Source organism: Camellia sinensis, chromosome 5, assembly GCF_055761805.1.
Source record: "Camellia sinensis isolate YWXY chromosome 5, ASM5576180v1, whole genome shotgun sequence".
Lineage (NCBI taxonomy): Eukaryota > Viridiplantae > Streptophyta > Magnoliopsida > Ericales > Theaceae > Camellia > Camellia sinensis.
The window spans coordinates 127,595,817-127,612,495 of record NC_138965.1 but is presented as its reverse complement, the minus strand read 5'-3'; the positions used below and the strand labels follow the sequence as shown (position 1 = coordinate 127,612,495).

General features: G+C 37.2%; 1 protein-coding gene across 4 annotated transcripts; it reads right to left on the bottom strand.

The window, feature by feature from the left end:
- Positions 1 to 333: 333 nt before the first annotated feature.
- On the bottom strand, positions 334 to 16,475 carry LOC114285254 (chromatin remodeling ATPase BRAHMA-like). Of its 4 annotated transcripts, none has more exons than XM_082869777.1 (15): positions 15,809 to 16,475; positions 13,562 to 14,215; positions 12,881 to 13,486; positions 10,569 to 11,888; positions 10,292 to 10,404; positions 9,884 to 9,971; positions 9,723 to 9,809; positions 9,364 to 9,456; positions 9,193 to 9,276; positions 8,908 to 9,111; positions 7,906 to 8,148; positions 6,230 to 7,786; positions 5,604 to 6,137; positions 4,243 to 4,494; positions 334 to 1,253 (listed from the first exon to the last, which is right to left on the bottom strand). In XM_082869777.1, the coding sequence occupies exons 1-15, from the start codon at positions 15,977 to 15,979 to the stop codon at positions 642 to 644; spliced, it is 6,618 nt and encodes a 2,205-aa protein (XP_082725903.1). In that variant the 5' UTR covers positions 15,980 to 16,475; the 3' UTR covers positions 334 to 641. The 4 variants fall into 4 exon arrangements, with proteins under 4 accessions (XP_082725903.1, XP_082725902.1, XP_082725901.1 ...); XM_082869776.1 differs by having other exon boundaries at positions 12,881 to 14,215; positions 15,809 to 15,989; positions 16,076 to 16,422; XM_082869775.1 differs by having other exon boundaries at positions 12,881 to 14,215; positions 15,809 to 16,473.
- Positions 16,476 to 16,679: the final 204 nt, after the last annotated feature.

The following is a 16,679-nucleotide window of genomic DNA, read 5'->3' as shown; positions in this document are numbered from 1 at the left end:
CTTGATCGTAGATCACCCTCACTTCTAAAATACTAGTGTCATATATCATCTTATTAGTTCACTCTTATAGGGCAGTGGTGTAGAATGTTACTAGATGATGAGTGGCAGATCCACATCACCCCTGCTTTGTGTTGATTTCTACTGTTTTATCAACACACTGTAAAACTTCACTATATGTAGACACAAGTGTCCGTCTGTGATTGGTTGGGATCAAAATCTTTGTCCATCCAGTAAAGTCCTCCCACTTAATTTCTTCTCAAAAAAAAGAGAGCTTGTTCAAGTCACATTAATCAATCATTTTGCTATTAAAAAAAAAATTATAAAGACCATATATGACCTCTCAAACCATGTTGTAAAACGGTTCATCGGTGTTTTTCTTTCTTTCTTTTTTTTTTTTTTTTTGCGAGCTTTTTACAGATAGAGAGTTCAAGCCTATTAAACTTAAAACCTCAGACAAAGTAGCGCTTGCCAAGCACACCTATAAAACACTATCACAGTCCAAGTAGTAAAAGAGACGCAAGAAAAATGTATAGAGAGAGGCTTACACTACATTAACAAATATGAGCTTTCACTGCACTTCTACAAGCCTATAAAGGGCCGGCTACAAACTCGGCACCTTAAACCAATATCAACAAATATCTTCATAAATGGCTCGGCCGCCTTTTCCCAGCATCAGTTCTCAATCTCTTTACTGGATTCGCCCAACCAACTATCCCAACACCACCATTCACTGGCTGAGGAGACTGGTTAGCCCACCCTTGCTGAGGGGTCGATCTTGCAACTGAACCTCGACCCGGACTTTTACTATTACGATCAACACTAGGGGGTGATACAGGGCCAGCCGACCCGTTCCCTGGCTTTGCCACAGACTTTTCTCGGTCTTTCCTCTTCTTTTTGCAGATAACAAGTTCCCCCGGATGAGTCAACAATCGAGGATCATCCTGATCTCTGCTGTTTCCGATCCTCAATTCCTTTTGAGCGCTCCTAGTCATCCTTGTGTCTTCGCCGCTAGGAACAGGCACACGAGATAAGGGCTTCTGGGGAGGAGTTGGGTTGGGTTCTACCTCATTTATCAGTTTGTGTCGCTTGCTTGGGCCAGCATTTGCCTGTCTTGAAGATGGAGCAGAGGTAGAGGTACTCGCCAGGCCAGAGAAAGACAGCGTGTTTCTAGCTTCTCGGAAATCTGTGTCTGGGAATGCAATCTTTAGGTTATCGAAAAAGAGCTCATGCACTTTCCTTGCTTCAGATCTCACCTGTTCATTGTAATTGTACAGTTCCTTAAAAACTTAAAGAAAAAAAAATCATAAAATTGAGTGAGATAGAGAGAGAAGGATGCAACTCTTGTAACTACTTCAAATAACCCAAGGAGTTGTCCTCAAAAAAACATCAATCAATTGCCAAGAGACAGAAGGGAATTCTAAATTTACATTCTTACCAGTGAAGTCCATAAGATATATCTTAAATATTTTTTTTTGACGTATATAAGATATATCTTAAATATAACTTCCAGATAAAAAGATCATCCTGGTTAGGTTCAATAAGAAAATGGCTGGTTTTAAAAATCAACTTCAGGGAATGACTTCTAATTTCACAAGCTGTTATTGTTAAAAACATACAAGCTGTTATTGTTAAAAACATACATGTACTATTTATTTCTTACCAACCATACACGCTCAAATCTCGGAGGGTATTCTAGACCTATATTAATACAAAAACAATTCTTCACACTAACATGAACTTGGATTTTAGTATGTGACATGCTAGTACAGAAACAATTCTGCACGCCAACATGAAGTTGGATTTTAGTACGTGACATGCTTTGAAGCCCATGATTTACAGTTACAAAAGCCAAAATTTATGGCCTAGATACACAGCAGCAAAAATGACATGTAAGACAAGAAACTCTAAATAAACGCAGTGCTCTTAAATTGTCTGCTTGCAAAAAGGACAAGGAAGCTTTATAAAGTTAAGACAACACAAGAATATGCATTTTGGATGACTCGACCAAAAAACAACTATGTAACAAAATGAAGCATGAACTTTATGGCACACGTTTCAAAAAAAAAAAAAAAAAAACTTAATGGCACATAACAATTGTTCCATAATACAGTTATGCACATCTGGACCCTTTTTTTAACACTACAAATTAGTATTAGTCTATAAAGCATGGACACCTCTTCGGAGGTCGCGTACAGGTGTCTGACACATGTCAAACACGAACACGTGCCAGACACGTGTCAGATACGCTGGGAAGAGTTGGACAAGCTAGCTACGACACTTGGACACACTGCGGACACGCAAAGGACACGTTGAGAATATGTTAGAAACACACTGAGTACTATTTTTTTCAAAAAAAAATTAAAATTTTTAATATATTTTACTAAAATAGCATACCTAAGGTTGATAAATTTGATAAAATAAAATATTTGACATAAAATGCATATTAAATATTTAAAAATATACATATAATAAAAATATAAAAATATAGCCTCCCTTGGGTTCTCTTTTGGAATTATGATTCCAATAAAAAAATTTCAAAATTCAAAACTAAACTCTTTTCGAAACTCTATTTAAAAAATAAAAAAAATATATATTTTTTTTTAATTTGTTTTTTTACATTATTTTTAGAATCATGATTTGAGTGTGGAGTCGTGTTTTGAGTTATGAGTTTTGAGTTGAGTTTTAAAAAGAAAAAATTTGTTTGGTTATGAGTTTTGAAAAAAAATTTGAGTTGTATTTTGAAATTTTTTGGATTTGTTTTTTTTAAAATATTTAAAAATTATCTTAATTTTATTTTTTTAGGATAAATATTTTATATTTTGAATATTTATTTATTTATTTCAATGTGCACTATATTTTATACATTTTTGTGATGTATTTTTTTCAAATATTTCAAATATTAAAATTTTATAAAATTTATTATTTTATTTTAAATATTTTAATTTTTTTGTTATATGTTTGATTACAATTTGAGTGTGGACTTTTGAAAGTAGTGTATAGTTTCGAGTTATGTGTTTGATTATAAGTTTCGAAAATAATTTTTGAATTAAGTTTTAAATTATGTGTTTGATTACGATTTGAGTGTGGAGTTGTGTTTTGAGTTTAAAAAATTAAAATATTTACACAATTAAATAAAATATTTAAAAATTAAAAAAAAAATTTCTTAAAACATTTTTTTAATATTTTAAAAAAATAAATCCAATTTTTTTTTTCAAAATTCAAAAACTCAAAACTCAAAATACAATTCAAAACTCTTTTCGAAACACAACTCTTTTCAAAATTCAAAAACTCAAAACTCAAAATACAATTCAAAACTCTTTTCGAAACACAACTCTTTTCAAAATTCAAAAACTCAAAACTCAAAATACAATTCAAAACTCTTTTCAACTCAACTCTTTTCAAAATTCAAGAACTCTTTTCAAAATACTTTTCAAAACTCATAACCAAATAAATTTTCTTTTTTCAAAACTTAACTCACAATTCCACATTTAAATCACAATTCCACACTCAAAATCATAATTTCAAAACTAAACCAAACCGAGCCATATGTTTTGAACGTGTCCCTAACGTGTCGTGTCCTGCATTTTTTGAGAATTTACGTGTCCGCATGTCCATGTCGTGTCACATGGCCGTGTCCGTGCTTCTTAGGTATTAGTTCCAGGTATGAATTCCTAAAAAAGTGTCACGCAAGCTGACAACCTTAGATGCCAACAAATATTCTAGATATCTTGGGTGTAAAGATTGTAAGCTGTATTTTCTACTTCCCCTAGTGTACCTGTGCCCACTGAATATGGCACGGGTAAGGATTGTGAGATGTGTACGACACCCGTACTCAATTTAGGCACTTGGATCCTCTAATTTAAATGATGTTTAAAGAAGAAGATGGTCACATTTGCAAGTAAACAAAACATTTCTAGCTTCTCACACAAACGGGAGATATAAATTCTATATTTTTCCCAAATCCCATTTAATTTTATGGCATTTCTAAATAATTTATAACATTTTATCCAAGAAACTCATGCAATATGCAATTTATGCAAGTGTTCAAGATGCGTCCCCATACACTACCCAATTTTTCAATGCACATCTCAATATCCTAAGATTTAAGTTTATGAAGATTTGACCCTTGGACATGCATTCCCAAGCCTATGTAACATAGGTTGTAACACAAAAAAACATTCTGAAGGAAAGAAGCAACGTAATCTTGAGCCAGGAAGTACAAATTAACATAAGCAAACATACCTCATGCGAGAACCCAAAATACTGCATTGCACTCTTTAACATAAACTGCACATCAAACACAAGGTCCATCACTCCGCTATACTCAAATCTCTCAACACGCTGATCAATCTTTCGCAAATCCAAAATACTATTTGCGGCCATACTCAGGGAACCAGAATTTTCAATCCTCTTCCACAAATCTGTTAGCAAAGGTACAATTTGATGACCTTCCTTATCTATTCTCTTTTGGAGCTTGCTAATTACATTCTTGCACTGAAAATATGAAGAGTTTCATGTTATTTCATGATAAACTTTTATAGGCAACAGAAACAAATTATGAAATGCGAAGATAGAAGTAAAAGAAAGGAAAGAAGCTATAGAGAAGATCTGGTTTGCAAAGATTGCTCATATCTACTATCAAACCAGACAGACAAACTTTTAGATACTGATGTTTAAGAGGGAACTATTTATGAAAAATCCTCATAACATAGCCCAATTGTCACACTTGAATACTCATCTTACAAAATCTTCTTCTGTAGACAATGTTGCATTTATCAAGATAATATTCAAGCTTATTTATAATTAAAAAAATATGTGAAACATAGTGCTGAGTACATATATTTTTTAAATAAAAAAGTAAGATGTCACAGAGATAATAGGGAAAAACACACAAACGTCCTATAAGTGGTGGTGACATCATTACATTATTGGTAGGATTAGGAATCACTCCGACTACACCTATATTTAAAATTTTTGTCCTCCTCCATACTTGGAGAACCCTGACGTTTAAAAAGTCCAAAGCAAAGCATTGAATGAGAAGTACCAACCTCATTACATATGCTTGGGAGCTCACAAACATTCTTATATCCACATCATTCAACATTAATTCCAAGAAACAATTTCACATGGAAAACACCCCACCCTCCCAGAAAAAAGGTGAAGGAAACAGAAAACCGAACAACAAACAAACAAATAGCTCCATAAATACAAAACATCAAGCTTCATTTAACAGAAAGAACAAAAATGCCGCCTCATGTCTTAAAAAAAATCCATATACAAGAAAGGCAATTGGAAAAGTGACTTGGTGACCAATGGTTGGCAAAAGACAAACAGATTTGGCACCAATTGTCAGAGCGATAGTTAGGTAAGAACAACGAAGTACTAGAACATGAAAGACAAGCCATACTTGAGCAAACCAATTCAAATCCCAATTTAACCCCCACCCCACCCCACCCCTCTTCTTTCTTGATAATATCAGCAGATGCCATATAAAAAAGCAAAGAACTAATAACAAAAAAAAATTTAGAAGTTCCAATTATTTATCACTACGTAATTTAGAACTGCAACACCACAGAAACATAGGGGCATCCAGTAATGCATACCCTTCTTTGAATAACATCAGATATCTTCCTGCCACCAATTGAAGTCCCACTAGTGTTCATAACTTTACCATCCCAACTTTCCCTAGACTGTTCTGAGGGAGCAGATATGGAATTCAATCTGCTAGGTTTTGGTGAAGCATGTACCTTTGATGTATTTGCAATTTTCCTCGAAGGTAAATTTCGCTTATTTTTCAAGGATGAATCACATTGATCATGCTTATAAGCATTGGACTCTCCCGGTGTTTTGGGTTCAGAGTCATTCTTAAACTGCTGTTCATATCTATGGTCCACTTGGAATAGCAACTGAGAAGAATCTCCACGAAGGAGAGATGGTTTTTCATTGGGGTACTTCTCTTCTGGCTTTTCAACTGTATAACGTGGACGACCCCGAATACTACGTTTCCGTTTTATTTTGGGCTGCAAAACCTGTTCATCTTCACCTTCATCACGATCTTGAATCCAACTTCCAGATTGCTGGAGGTCCACATGAGAGTCTCCTGACGCAGCGATTTCACCTTCCTCTAACTCATCAGCCTGAGAGCATTTATTGGAAGAAATTTAATCAGCTGGCACAAAACCAATGATTCCAACAATAAAGCATTACTATACCATGAAATGAAACATACCAGTCTTTTTGAAAGAGAACTTGGTCTGGCATCTAATGCAGAAAGTGATCCAAACTTCTGAGAAGATATAGTAGGCGAGACTTTCAATTTTTGATTCTCCAAGGATGATCCTGACGAACCAGCTTCTTCAATTACCCGATCATTTCTACTGCTTTCGAAAGCTCGAGGATACTCGTATGCACTAGCGCAAACCAGACCACCTTCTTCTGATTGATTTTTATTAACTAGAGGTGCCCCAATAGCACCATTAAATTCATCCTCAAACTCGCCAATTTCTCCCTCTTCTTCCTGCTGAGAATAGCTATTCCTCTCTTCAGAACTAGCTTCAGAGAACTCCCCACTTTCTTCATCCACCTCCCTGTAAATAGGGAACTTTTTCCCCTTGGGGCGCCCCCTCTTTTTCTGAGTCAAATCAGGAGCCATTTCATTTGATTCCATGCTAATACCACCTAGTAAGGTGTTCTTTAATGGCTTCTTTGACAAAGCAGCAATAGTAGCATTCACTTCTCTAGTGCTAGCTCGAAGCCACTTAGGTACTTGGTCATATCTCGTCATCTCATCAATCCAGTCAAGTTCTTCATCCATTTGATCAAAGAGCTCTACTTCTTCTTCACTTCTAGAAATCATGCGATTTACTTGCTGTAGTGAGGGGACATCATGAACAGTTTCTTGATACCTTTCCTCATCATGCAACAATGTCTCCAGAGTCATACGCCTCTCTTCATGAGTTGTCCTCTGGTCAAAACGCCCAGCATTAATAACCTCATCAGCCATGTCAATCTTATACTGTTGGATGTTATTCCGTATGAGGCTCTCAATAGATCCCACATATCGATCCTTACCCGCAAGATCATCTTCTGAATCAACTACTCCACCACTTCTAAATTCATCCTCTTTCTGATTGCTTGAGATTTTGTCAACCACTGCTTCCATGTATATAACTTTCACTTCTCTCTTCTGGCCAATGCGGTGGGCTCTAGCAACTGCCTGTTCCTCATTTTTTGGGTTTGGATCGGGATCATATATGATGACTGTGTCAGCAGACTGAAGATTTAAACCCCGTCCAGCAGCACGAATGCTAAGCAAGAAGATGAAGCAGTCCGTATCAGGGCTATTAAAGTCCACAATAGCTGATTCACGGTCTTCTAAGCTAGTTGTCCCATCAATTCGTCTGTAAACAAGTCGCCGCCACTGCAGATATTCCTCCATTATATCTAGAAGTTTTGTCATTGTACTAAAGAGCAGTACTCGATGCCCTGTTCTGTGAAGCTTTATGAGGACCCTATCAAGAACCCACAATTTCCCACATGATCTAACAAGGAAGTCCTTGGAGAGGTCATTAAAATAAGGGTAATTAAGCAAAGGATGATTGCAAGCCTTCCGGAGCTCCATGCATCTATTATTTAAAGGTTTGTATGTTTTAGCCTGGTAAACTGAACTTCTTTGAGCCCTGAGCTTCTCATCTTCAGGATCAACTTGAATAGTACCGGTAGATTTAATCCAATCATAAATGGAACTCTGAATAGCCGACATCCTACATTTTAAAACGATGGATATCTACAACCAAATACACTGTTAGAAACAATCCGCATTAAAAGACTTACTAGCCAAGGCCTGCCTTTTTACTAGTCCAAAAAAAATGAATTGACTGCCGAGGACATGCTACAATATCATACCTTGGGAGGAAGTGACCCTTCGACATCTTCTACACGACGTCGGAGCATAAAGGGCTCCAAAATTTGATGAAGTCGATGGATAATGATAACCTTCTTCTCCGTCTCAAGCCAGTCATCCTCTGCATTATGTGTGGGAGCTTCCTTTTGAAAAGGTCTTGAAAACCAATCATGAAATGCTTTCCGGTTATCAAAAACTTCAGGAAGGAGTAGATTTAGAAGCGACCAAAGTTCTTTGAGATCATTCTGCAGAAAAAAGAGGGGAAAATATCATGCTTAATTCAACTCGAAATTAATTAAATAGGAGAAAAAAGGAAAAATAAGAAAAAGGAAAAGAAAAAAAAAAAATCACCATCTATCCACATATTTCTATGCTCAATTTCTCAATAGTAAGAATATGCTTTCTTTTCTAATCAAACAATTCCCTCGGCAGAACTTAATCTCAGGATCGCATTAGGAATATCATGAGTAGATCAGTTTGACTGCTAAGTTTGCGTTAGCTCACTACGAATTTATTGAGCTTAGGTGTATTTTACATCAGCATGGTTGTACACGACACAGTTATCAATTTTACAAAATTAATATCAAAGCACATATAGTGCATCTTATGAACATTATGGAGGACTATCTCAGCATTCTTTGCAGTTACTCCAATAAAAATAATTAATAGGATCTTCAAGACAAAACTAGATTAATGACACAAAAGAAGGTTAAATCTATATATCCCGAGGCCAGAGCCCAATTTAGCTCCCCAAAAATTCATTAGATAGTTTAGCAAAGGAAAGACAATCAAGCTCAACACGTTATAAACCTATACCAAATTGCTAAGAAAATTGGGAGGGGAAATAAGGATAATCCAAGAAGCTTGTAAGCTCGTATATCAAATCTAACATACATTACAGGTTAGATGAATTAGTTGGACTATTGAAAGCAATATACACACATGCACGTTTTTCTTTTAAATTGATACAATGCAGCTGCGTATGCATAGTTCTCTTGACAAACCTGTAAAGGGGTTCCTGTGAGAAGTAGGCGCCTCTGGCAGCGATATCTATCAAGATCTCGAGCTAGAACTGATTCCCTGTCCTTCATGCGTTGCGCTTCATCAATTATGATATACTTCCAATCAACTTTTGAAAGCTTTGAACGGTCATACATGATGAACTCATAAGTTGTCACAAGGACATTAAATTTCAAGGCAGAAACATCCTAGACAACACACAAAGAAAAGAAACTCAGCAACAAATCAAAAGCTCAATTAATCAAAGTAAATAGCTCTGCAAATCTTACTTGAGAAAACAATTTTGCCCGTTGATCCTTCGCACCAACATAAAAAATGCAGGATGCAGATGGCAACCAATTATGGAACTCACTCTGGAAAATTAAATGCATCAGTCATGCTTAAAAGTGTGGGAATAATCACTGGTAACTAAAAATAAAATTATTAAAATATCAAGTAACCTTCCAGTTCACCAAAACGGCATTAGGAACAATAATAAGATGTGGGCCATAGTTTCCTTTGAACTCCATCAGATAAGCAATCAATGCCATCACCTAACAGGCAAAGAAAAAACCAATTCTATGAAACGTTATGTTATTTACTAAGAGCGGTTGCAGTAAAAAGGTGTATCAGTAAGTCCCTTCTAGTATAGGACTTGCCCCTTGCTAATTATCAGAACTAATAAAACTTCCATATACGAATAACAGCCCATATATAAGTTGCTTGCAAGCAAAAATACAAAATTGGGCCTCTGTTTTGTCTTGGTGGGGGGTGGCAGGAGGCAAAAAACTAAACCACCAGATACTAAAGAGAGATTCACCTGTACAGTCTTCCCAAGACCCATCTCATCTGCCAAAATTCCATTTAATTTGTTGTTATACAAAGAGAGCATCCATTGCAATCCAACCTGCAAGGTTCAGCAAATAAAAATATCTAAAAATTCCCAATTAAGATAAATATAAATATTAAATAGTAACATACAAGTTGATAGTCTCTTAAGGTTCCAGCCCGTAGCATTGAGGGCTGCCTCATAACCCTTTCATTCACAGCATGTGCAAGATTGTAATACCTGTTGACAATCATGAAAAATAAAACAAACTAAGAACACAATGAAGATATGCATGTAGGGTATGTCTTTGACCTAAATTGAACAAAAATATAAAGTCAAAATTCAGTAACACTCATAGTGACTTATCCAATTGTGACTATACAAAATACTTAATATGAGAACAGTTACTTGTATACACTATGCAAAATTGGCATTTATAACTATAATAAAACTTCCACCTGCAGAGCCAACAATCCCAACATACTCTCGCTTTAACCTGCTCACAGTATCTTCCAGAATAATGAAATTAAATTCATCAAATCAGATGATAGCAAACTCACTTGTTAACAGATGAATTATCCTTGGGTGCATTCATTTCAGAGAAACGATTTCTTATCATTACTTCCTCACCAGCACAAGCAGCTGCCACTCTTATTTCTTCATCAGAGAGACCCTTTTATCAACAAATCAAAACAAATTAATGAAAGCACCGAAATGCACCAAAGGTTGTGAGAAACTTAACTGGATGACGTTGTTTTGTGATTAACTGGATTACGAAGTTAAATTATATGTTAAGAAAACAAAAAAATGAGCATATCACAGAGAGAAAAAGCATGCCTGAACTCGTGCCGCAGCAGCAGCAGCATTAGCTGCTTCCTCAACCTCCTGGTGATTCTTTGCGGCTGTTATTTTACCTCCTAGTTTATGAAGATACTCTTCTGTCTGTGTTAAGAATGATGAGAGAACAGCATATCTCTCAGCAGCATCACCAGGGACGCCAGTCTGCTGCTCCAGTAACATTTCCCTATACCGCTCAACATCATTATTCTTCAATGCTTCCATCCTTTTGTTGCGATCATCATCCTTTTTTTTTGAGAACTCCCTCAACATTCTCTCATGGTATTTTGCAACTCCCCTGTTACGGGCAGTTCGTGCATCACGGATGGCCCAATGAGCCTCGAGAAGCTTCTTACGCCACTGAAAAATAGATTTCAGCTGTTTCTCTCTTGTGGCTTTCTGAGAGGCCTGCACTTGCCTAGTGAGCTCCATGCGCTGACGCTCGCAAAGCCGAACAAATTTCCGATATGGCCTGTCAGGCATTGCCATTATCTCCTGCTGCTGTTGATCGACTTCATCCCTCAAGCGTGCCTGAAGATCCAAAAGTCTAAGTTTCCTCTCTTCAATTTGTAGACGCAAAACAAGATCTGGCCTGATCCTTTTCCTCTCTAAGTTCACTGCTAGTAAACCACCAATCTTCTTTAAATTTTTCGCCCTTTTCTTGCTAAGCATTTCCACGCCTTCCTCAAGAAGTAGATCCTTGGCATCATATGCCAATATCAAATTATTGTTCATCAGAACTGCAGACCCAAAGGAGTCATGTTTACGAGTGAAAAAGGGAAAATCAAATAATGGCCCATGATACTTTCTGGTAGAGCCAACATCTTTTGGCTGAGGTGCATTGCTTGCTTGTACAGGTTTCTTAGCTTGCACTGTATCAGATACAGAAACCTGTGGTGCAACTGAATTTCCCGTATCTAGTGTAAAATCACTTCTAGCAGGAGTTTTCTGGTTTCTACGGTCAATTTCCTGTTCCGGTTTAATGAAAACTAGGGCAGTCTGCTGCTCTTCCTTTCCAGAAGGGAGCACTGGTACAGGTTCTTTTGTCACAGCTGTCATGCCTTGTGAATTAACTGCCAACGCATTTGCTTTCTCATCTCCTGCAACAGCTTCCTCTTTTAAATTCTTCAGTCCACTAGACGATGCCACAACCTGAGGATCCTTCTTACCAGACTCTGATTGTCTTGCATGGTCTTCTGCATATTTCCCAGCAGGTCTATCCTGATTAGTAATTCCAGTAGGAAGAAGTTGCAGCTGCATATCAAGGGGCGGTGGAGCAATGGCTTGAAGTAGTTCTTGTGGAAGAGTTGCTTCTCCTTTCTGTCAATACACCGAAAAGAAAGGATTCCCTTCAACATTTGTGCAGCAAGTCCAAGGAACTTTATGAATCCTTAGAACAAGTAATAAGGTAGCTAATGCACAAGTGTGTGCGCGGATGGATAGGCAGGGCAGGGTAGAGTATGCAAACCATCAGATGTCTGAATTCCAATAGTTGTGTTTCAAAAACATGCAGTTGCTGTTTGGTAAATCAAGTATTATGTTGCTGTATCTGGGGCACCACTCCAGATACAACATGAGTGAGTGGATATGAAGCATGGATGCTTCTAAAAGGGAGTCATCCATATCGTACACATCGGATACTGATACTTCTCAGATACTCTCAAACACATATCCCACACTTCTCGGATACATATCCGATACTTCCTAAATGTATCCAATACTTGATGTCAATTTTTTAGAAGTATCAGATACTTTATGGATGCTCTAGGTCACATATCCAAACTATTACAAAATTGAAATTGTAGTCATTTTTACATATTCTTAGTGCATAATTGTTAGAATATATAAAAGAATAGTTTTTCAATATTTTCTTATTTCTTACCAAAGAAGAAAACAGTGAGATCAAAATAGTACTCTACTTTTTCAAATTCTATCAAATTAGCTTATCCACTAAAAAGATAAATAAATATATAAATAAATTGACTATTGGCTCTTAAATTAACATCTAATACCTAAATAATGGTTTCTCACTATTCTTTGAGTAAATGTATAATAATATAATGCTAAAAATTATGTGAAAAAAATTTCATATAACTAAATTTTGTCATATCCATTTTTTCAGATTTTGTGGTATCACTATATCCGTATATCATATTGAGCCATTATGTATTCCATATCCTATCCATGCTTCATAGGTGAGTGGTAAGTCCAAGGAACTTTATGAGTTTTTTAGAATTAGTAATATAAGGTAGTGATTGCATGAGTAAGTGTGTGCATGGATGGATAGGTGAGGCAGGGTACAGTTTGCGAACCTTTATACGTCTGAATGCCAGTATTTGTACTTTAAGTACATGAAGTTGCTGTTTGGTAAATCCTGTACGATGTTGTATCTGAGGCACCATTCCACCCTGAGCTGATATGGGATTTCCCAAGCCTCCATCAATAGATGAAGCTGCAGGTTGTGGAGAAGATCGGTTCAATTGCCTAGCATATTGCATTTGCAAAGCTTCTGCACCAGTTAATGAGCTTTTTGTATGGGATGAGTTATCCATGCCCTGGTTCAAGTTCACAGATGACTGCGGGGGATGCATGGGAGGCACTCCATTACCAACCATCATTGTCTGTCTTGGAGGCGCATGGTTCTCTCTTCCGTGAGCAGGAAACTGCTGCACCAACACGTTGTTAGCATTGTTGAGTGTCGCAGCATTTGAAGTTGTGCCAAAAGGGCCAGGTGCAACTATCTGCCTAGCTTTAGAGGGGCCCAACTGTCCAGACACATCACTCGATGAATTTCCATGGGGAGAACTCTCACTTGCAACTTGAGGAGAAGCAACCTGTTGCTTTGGCATCGAGACAGGTGATGAAGACTGTGCACCCATATTGTTTTCATTTGCCTTCTGCTGTGCAAGCACCCTAGGCTGCATAAGCGGAATAAGCTGAGCCATTAAGTCGGCATTTGCAGGAAGTGACAAATCAAAATTACGCTCACGTACCAAAGCCTGTGCCACCATTGCAAGCTGATTGTTTGCCATGTTTTGGATGCTTTGTTGAGACTTCGGTGCATGCATAGGCCTTACAACATTGGCCTGCACTAATTGGCCCATTGATGTCGGCTGGATTGGAGGCTTTGAATCACTCCTTTGATCAGAGACTGCCTGTTGCACTTGCTGTGTGTGCTTCTCAGCACGGGCAAAATATTCAGATGGTTTCTTGGATGATGATGATGCCTGGGCTTGGTTAGCCGCCTGAATGGACATGAGCTCCTGCAACTGCAGATTACCCATCCTTGTGTCTTGATCCTTCCCCGATAGAGGCCCCATCATTCCCATTTTTGCTTGCATCTGAGATTGAATCCCTGGGGCTGATTTCTGTTGGGCTGCCTGGAAAGGATATTGGAGATAACTTTGATGGACTGGATTCAGAACTTGTTCAATGCCTTGACTCCTATTTTGGCCCTCCTCCCGAATGTGGGCCACACCATGCGGTTGAGCCAAATCAATGAAATTCCTGGACTGTTGAGGTAGTTGCATCACATTAGGAGATGAAGAGAAATTGCCTCCAGGCAAGACTCCATGGAGAGCACCAGCTTGGTACACTCGAATGGATTCATTTCCTTCAGGTTTTCTATGCAATTGTTGTTGAAATGACTGCACCAACAACATCCAAATGTAAGCAAGTAACTACATATGCAACGTCAAAAATATTAACACCAAGCAACAAGTGTTCAATGAGTTTACTAGGAAACCTACTATTATACAGGAACGACATATCAACACACAGTAATATAATATATGCTGCATATATTACTGCTACACGGTAATTTTGATATGTGTTCCATGATCCCATCTTCACCATTCAATAGAGACCTAAACACCATGAATAGGACTTGACAGTAAAACCATTTCCACTAAAAGACTCACTAGCATATCAAGAGTTGTGAAAGTTGCACCACTTCCACCAAATAAGTTGAACAAGTTTTTCTGAATTATTTATATTTTTAAAAATTAGTAGGGGAAAAAAGAAAGAAATGCATTGCATTGCACCAGACCCCGTCAAAGTACTTCTTTTTAACGTATAAATTTCCGTTAAAAGGTCATATAACCTAGAAAAAACTTCAGTTTAGAATTCAAGATAATATAACACACATAATGTTTCTAAACAACTCAAAATGCAAAAATATGGTGCAAAGAAAAAAAACACGCGTCTCATAATGTAAACAAGAAACATTGGAAAAATCCAAGTAATTGTGGCACACAGTTATGCCCTGTGAAAGATCCAATGTTTCTTTCAACTTCTTCCTTAGTGAAACTCACTACACCATGTTCAACAATGATCAAACTTTTGATCTTCGACAATTCAGTCCCATATAACCAGTAGATTGAGTATACTTCCAAAGCCAAAAAATGAAATACCCCACTTCATTGCTGCCACACCTCATCAAATATTCCAATCCCTTATTTGAGTAAAAAGCACAAAATAACAAGATAAAGAATGGCAGCCCACAGTTAGATCAAGACAAGGCCCTTTATGGTGGGAAGGAGAAGAAAAAAGAATCAAGAAGCTGGCATCAAAGAACAGGATATAACCTTTGTTAACAGGAGTTTATAAACAGCTGATAGTTTACCATCAGTTACCTTTTTCCTCTAAATAAGGATAATGCCTAATTTAACTCCTTGAGCAGCTAAATTGATTGACTGAAAGTGAAATTGATATTTTCATCAAAATGTTCTAATCAACTCCATTTAATTACACCATTGTCCAATCCAATCATAAACCAACAGCTCTTCATAGCAAAGGGGAAAAAAAAAAAATAAATTAAAACCAAAAAAACTACCCAGAATTTACAATCAAATGCTAATGGCCCACAAAAGTGCAAATATACACTTTAGATTTGGAATTTGGGTAATTTTCTCGTCATTTTTTCAACTCCTATAACCAAAACATCATCATTTCCAACACCCATAAAATATATATGTGTATATATATATATATATTAAACTCCTGCGGGCCCGCCTCCTTGAACTCTAAAAGTAGCAAAATTGACATGTAGAAAACTTTTAAACTGAGTAGACAATTGATCAATTTTATTGAGCAGTGAGAGACACACCCTAATGTAGTAATCAACTCCATTAATTACACAATTCAGTCCAACCCGCTTTATAAAACAATCCCAATTTCAAAACCCATTTGTCAATTCAACAAATAAAGACAAACTGCACCATTTTTATACCAACCCTTACCTGCCTCTGCTGTTGCTGTTGTTGCTTTTGCTGCTGCTGCTGAATTGAATCAAACCCTAAGTGCGGTGTCGCGGACGACGAAGACGACGGCGATGCCGAAGAAGATGTAGGACCCACCACCGCCGGATTCCGCCCATGGCCGGCGGCTCCGCCCCCGCCTCCCGATTGCATGCAAAAATCTCTGACACAACAACAACAACAAAATTGAAAATTTAGTTGTACACTCCAACTGACAAACCCCTCCAAAATTCACACGAATTCCTATACGTTTAAAGGCCCTTTTGGACACCGATGTCAACGTTCAAATGACGTCTCTGTCTCTGTCTCTGTCTCTCTCTCTCTCTCTCTCTCTCTCTCTCTCTCTCTCTCTATATATATATATATATATACGTGTGTGTTTCTGGTTTCTCTCTCTAAAAGGCGATGATTTTACTGCACAATGCACATAGAAGATTGGGCATTTTTTTAGCGCCAATTTGTGGGGCCATTGGAAGATCGATCTTGTGGCCGGCGAGCCCCCGAAGTTGCCGGAATCATCTGATTCGACTCTCTCTCTTTCTCTGGAAATTTCACAGAAATTGCATTTCAGTCAAGCCCTAAGCTGTATTTTAAAGAGTTCTTTTTTTTTCTCTCTCTCTCTCTATATATTTTTTCTTTATTTATTTTTATTTTTATTTTTATTTTTTTTTACCACTTTGTACCAACTCTGATGTCAGGGTTTAGTAACTGTGGTTAGGAAGAAAGGACAGAAGTAGAATTTTGCCCTTAAAGTTAGTGATTTTTACAATGAGGCCACAGATTCTTGTAATCCTTGAAAATCTGGTATAATGGTATTGCACATTTTGGGATTGTTTGGAATGTCCTAAATAAA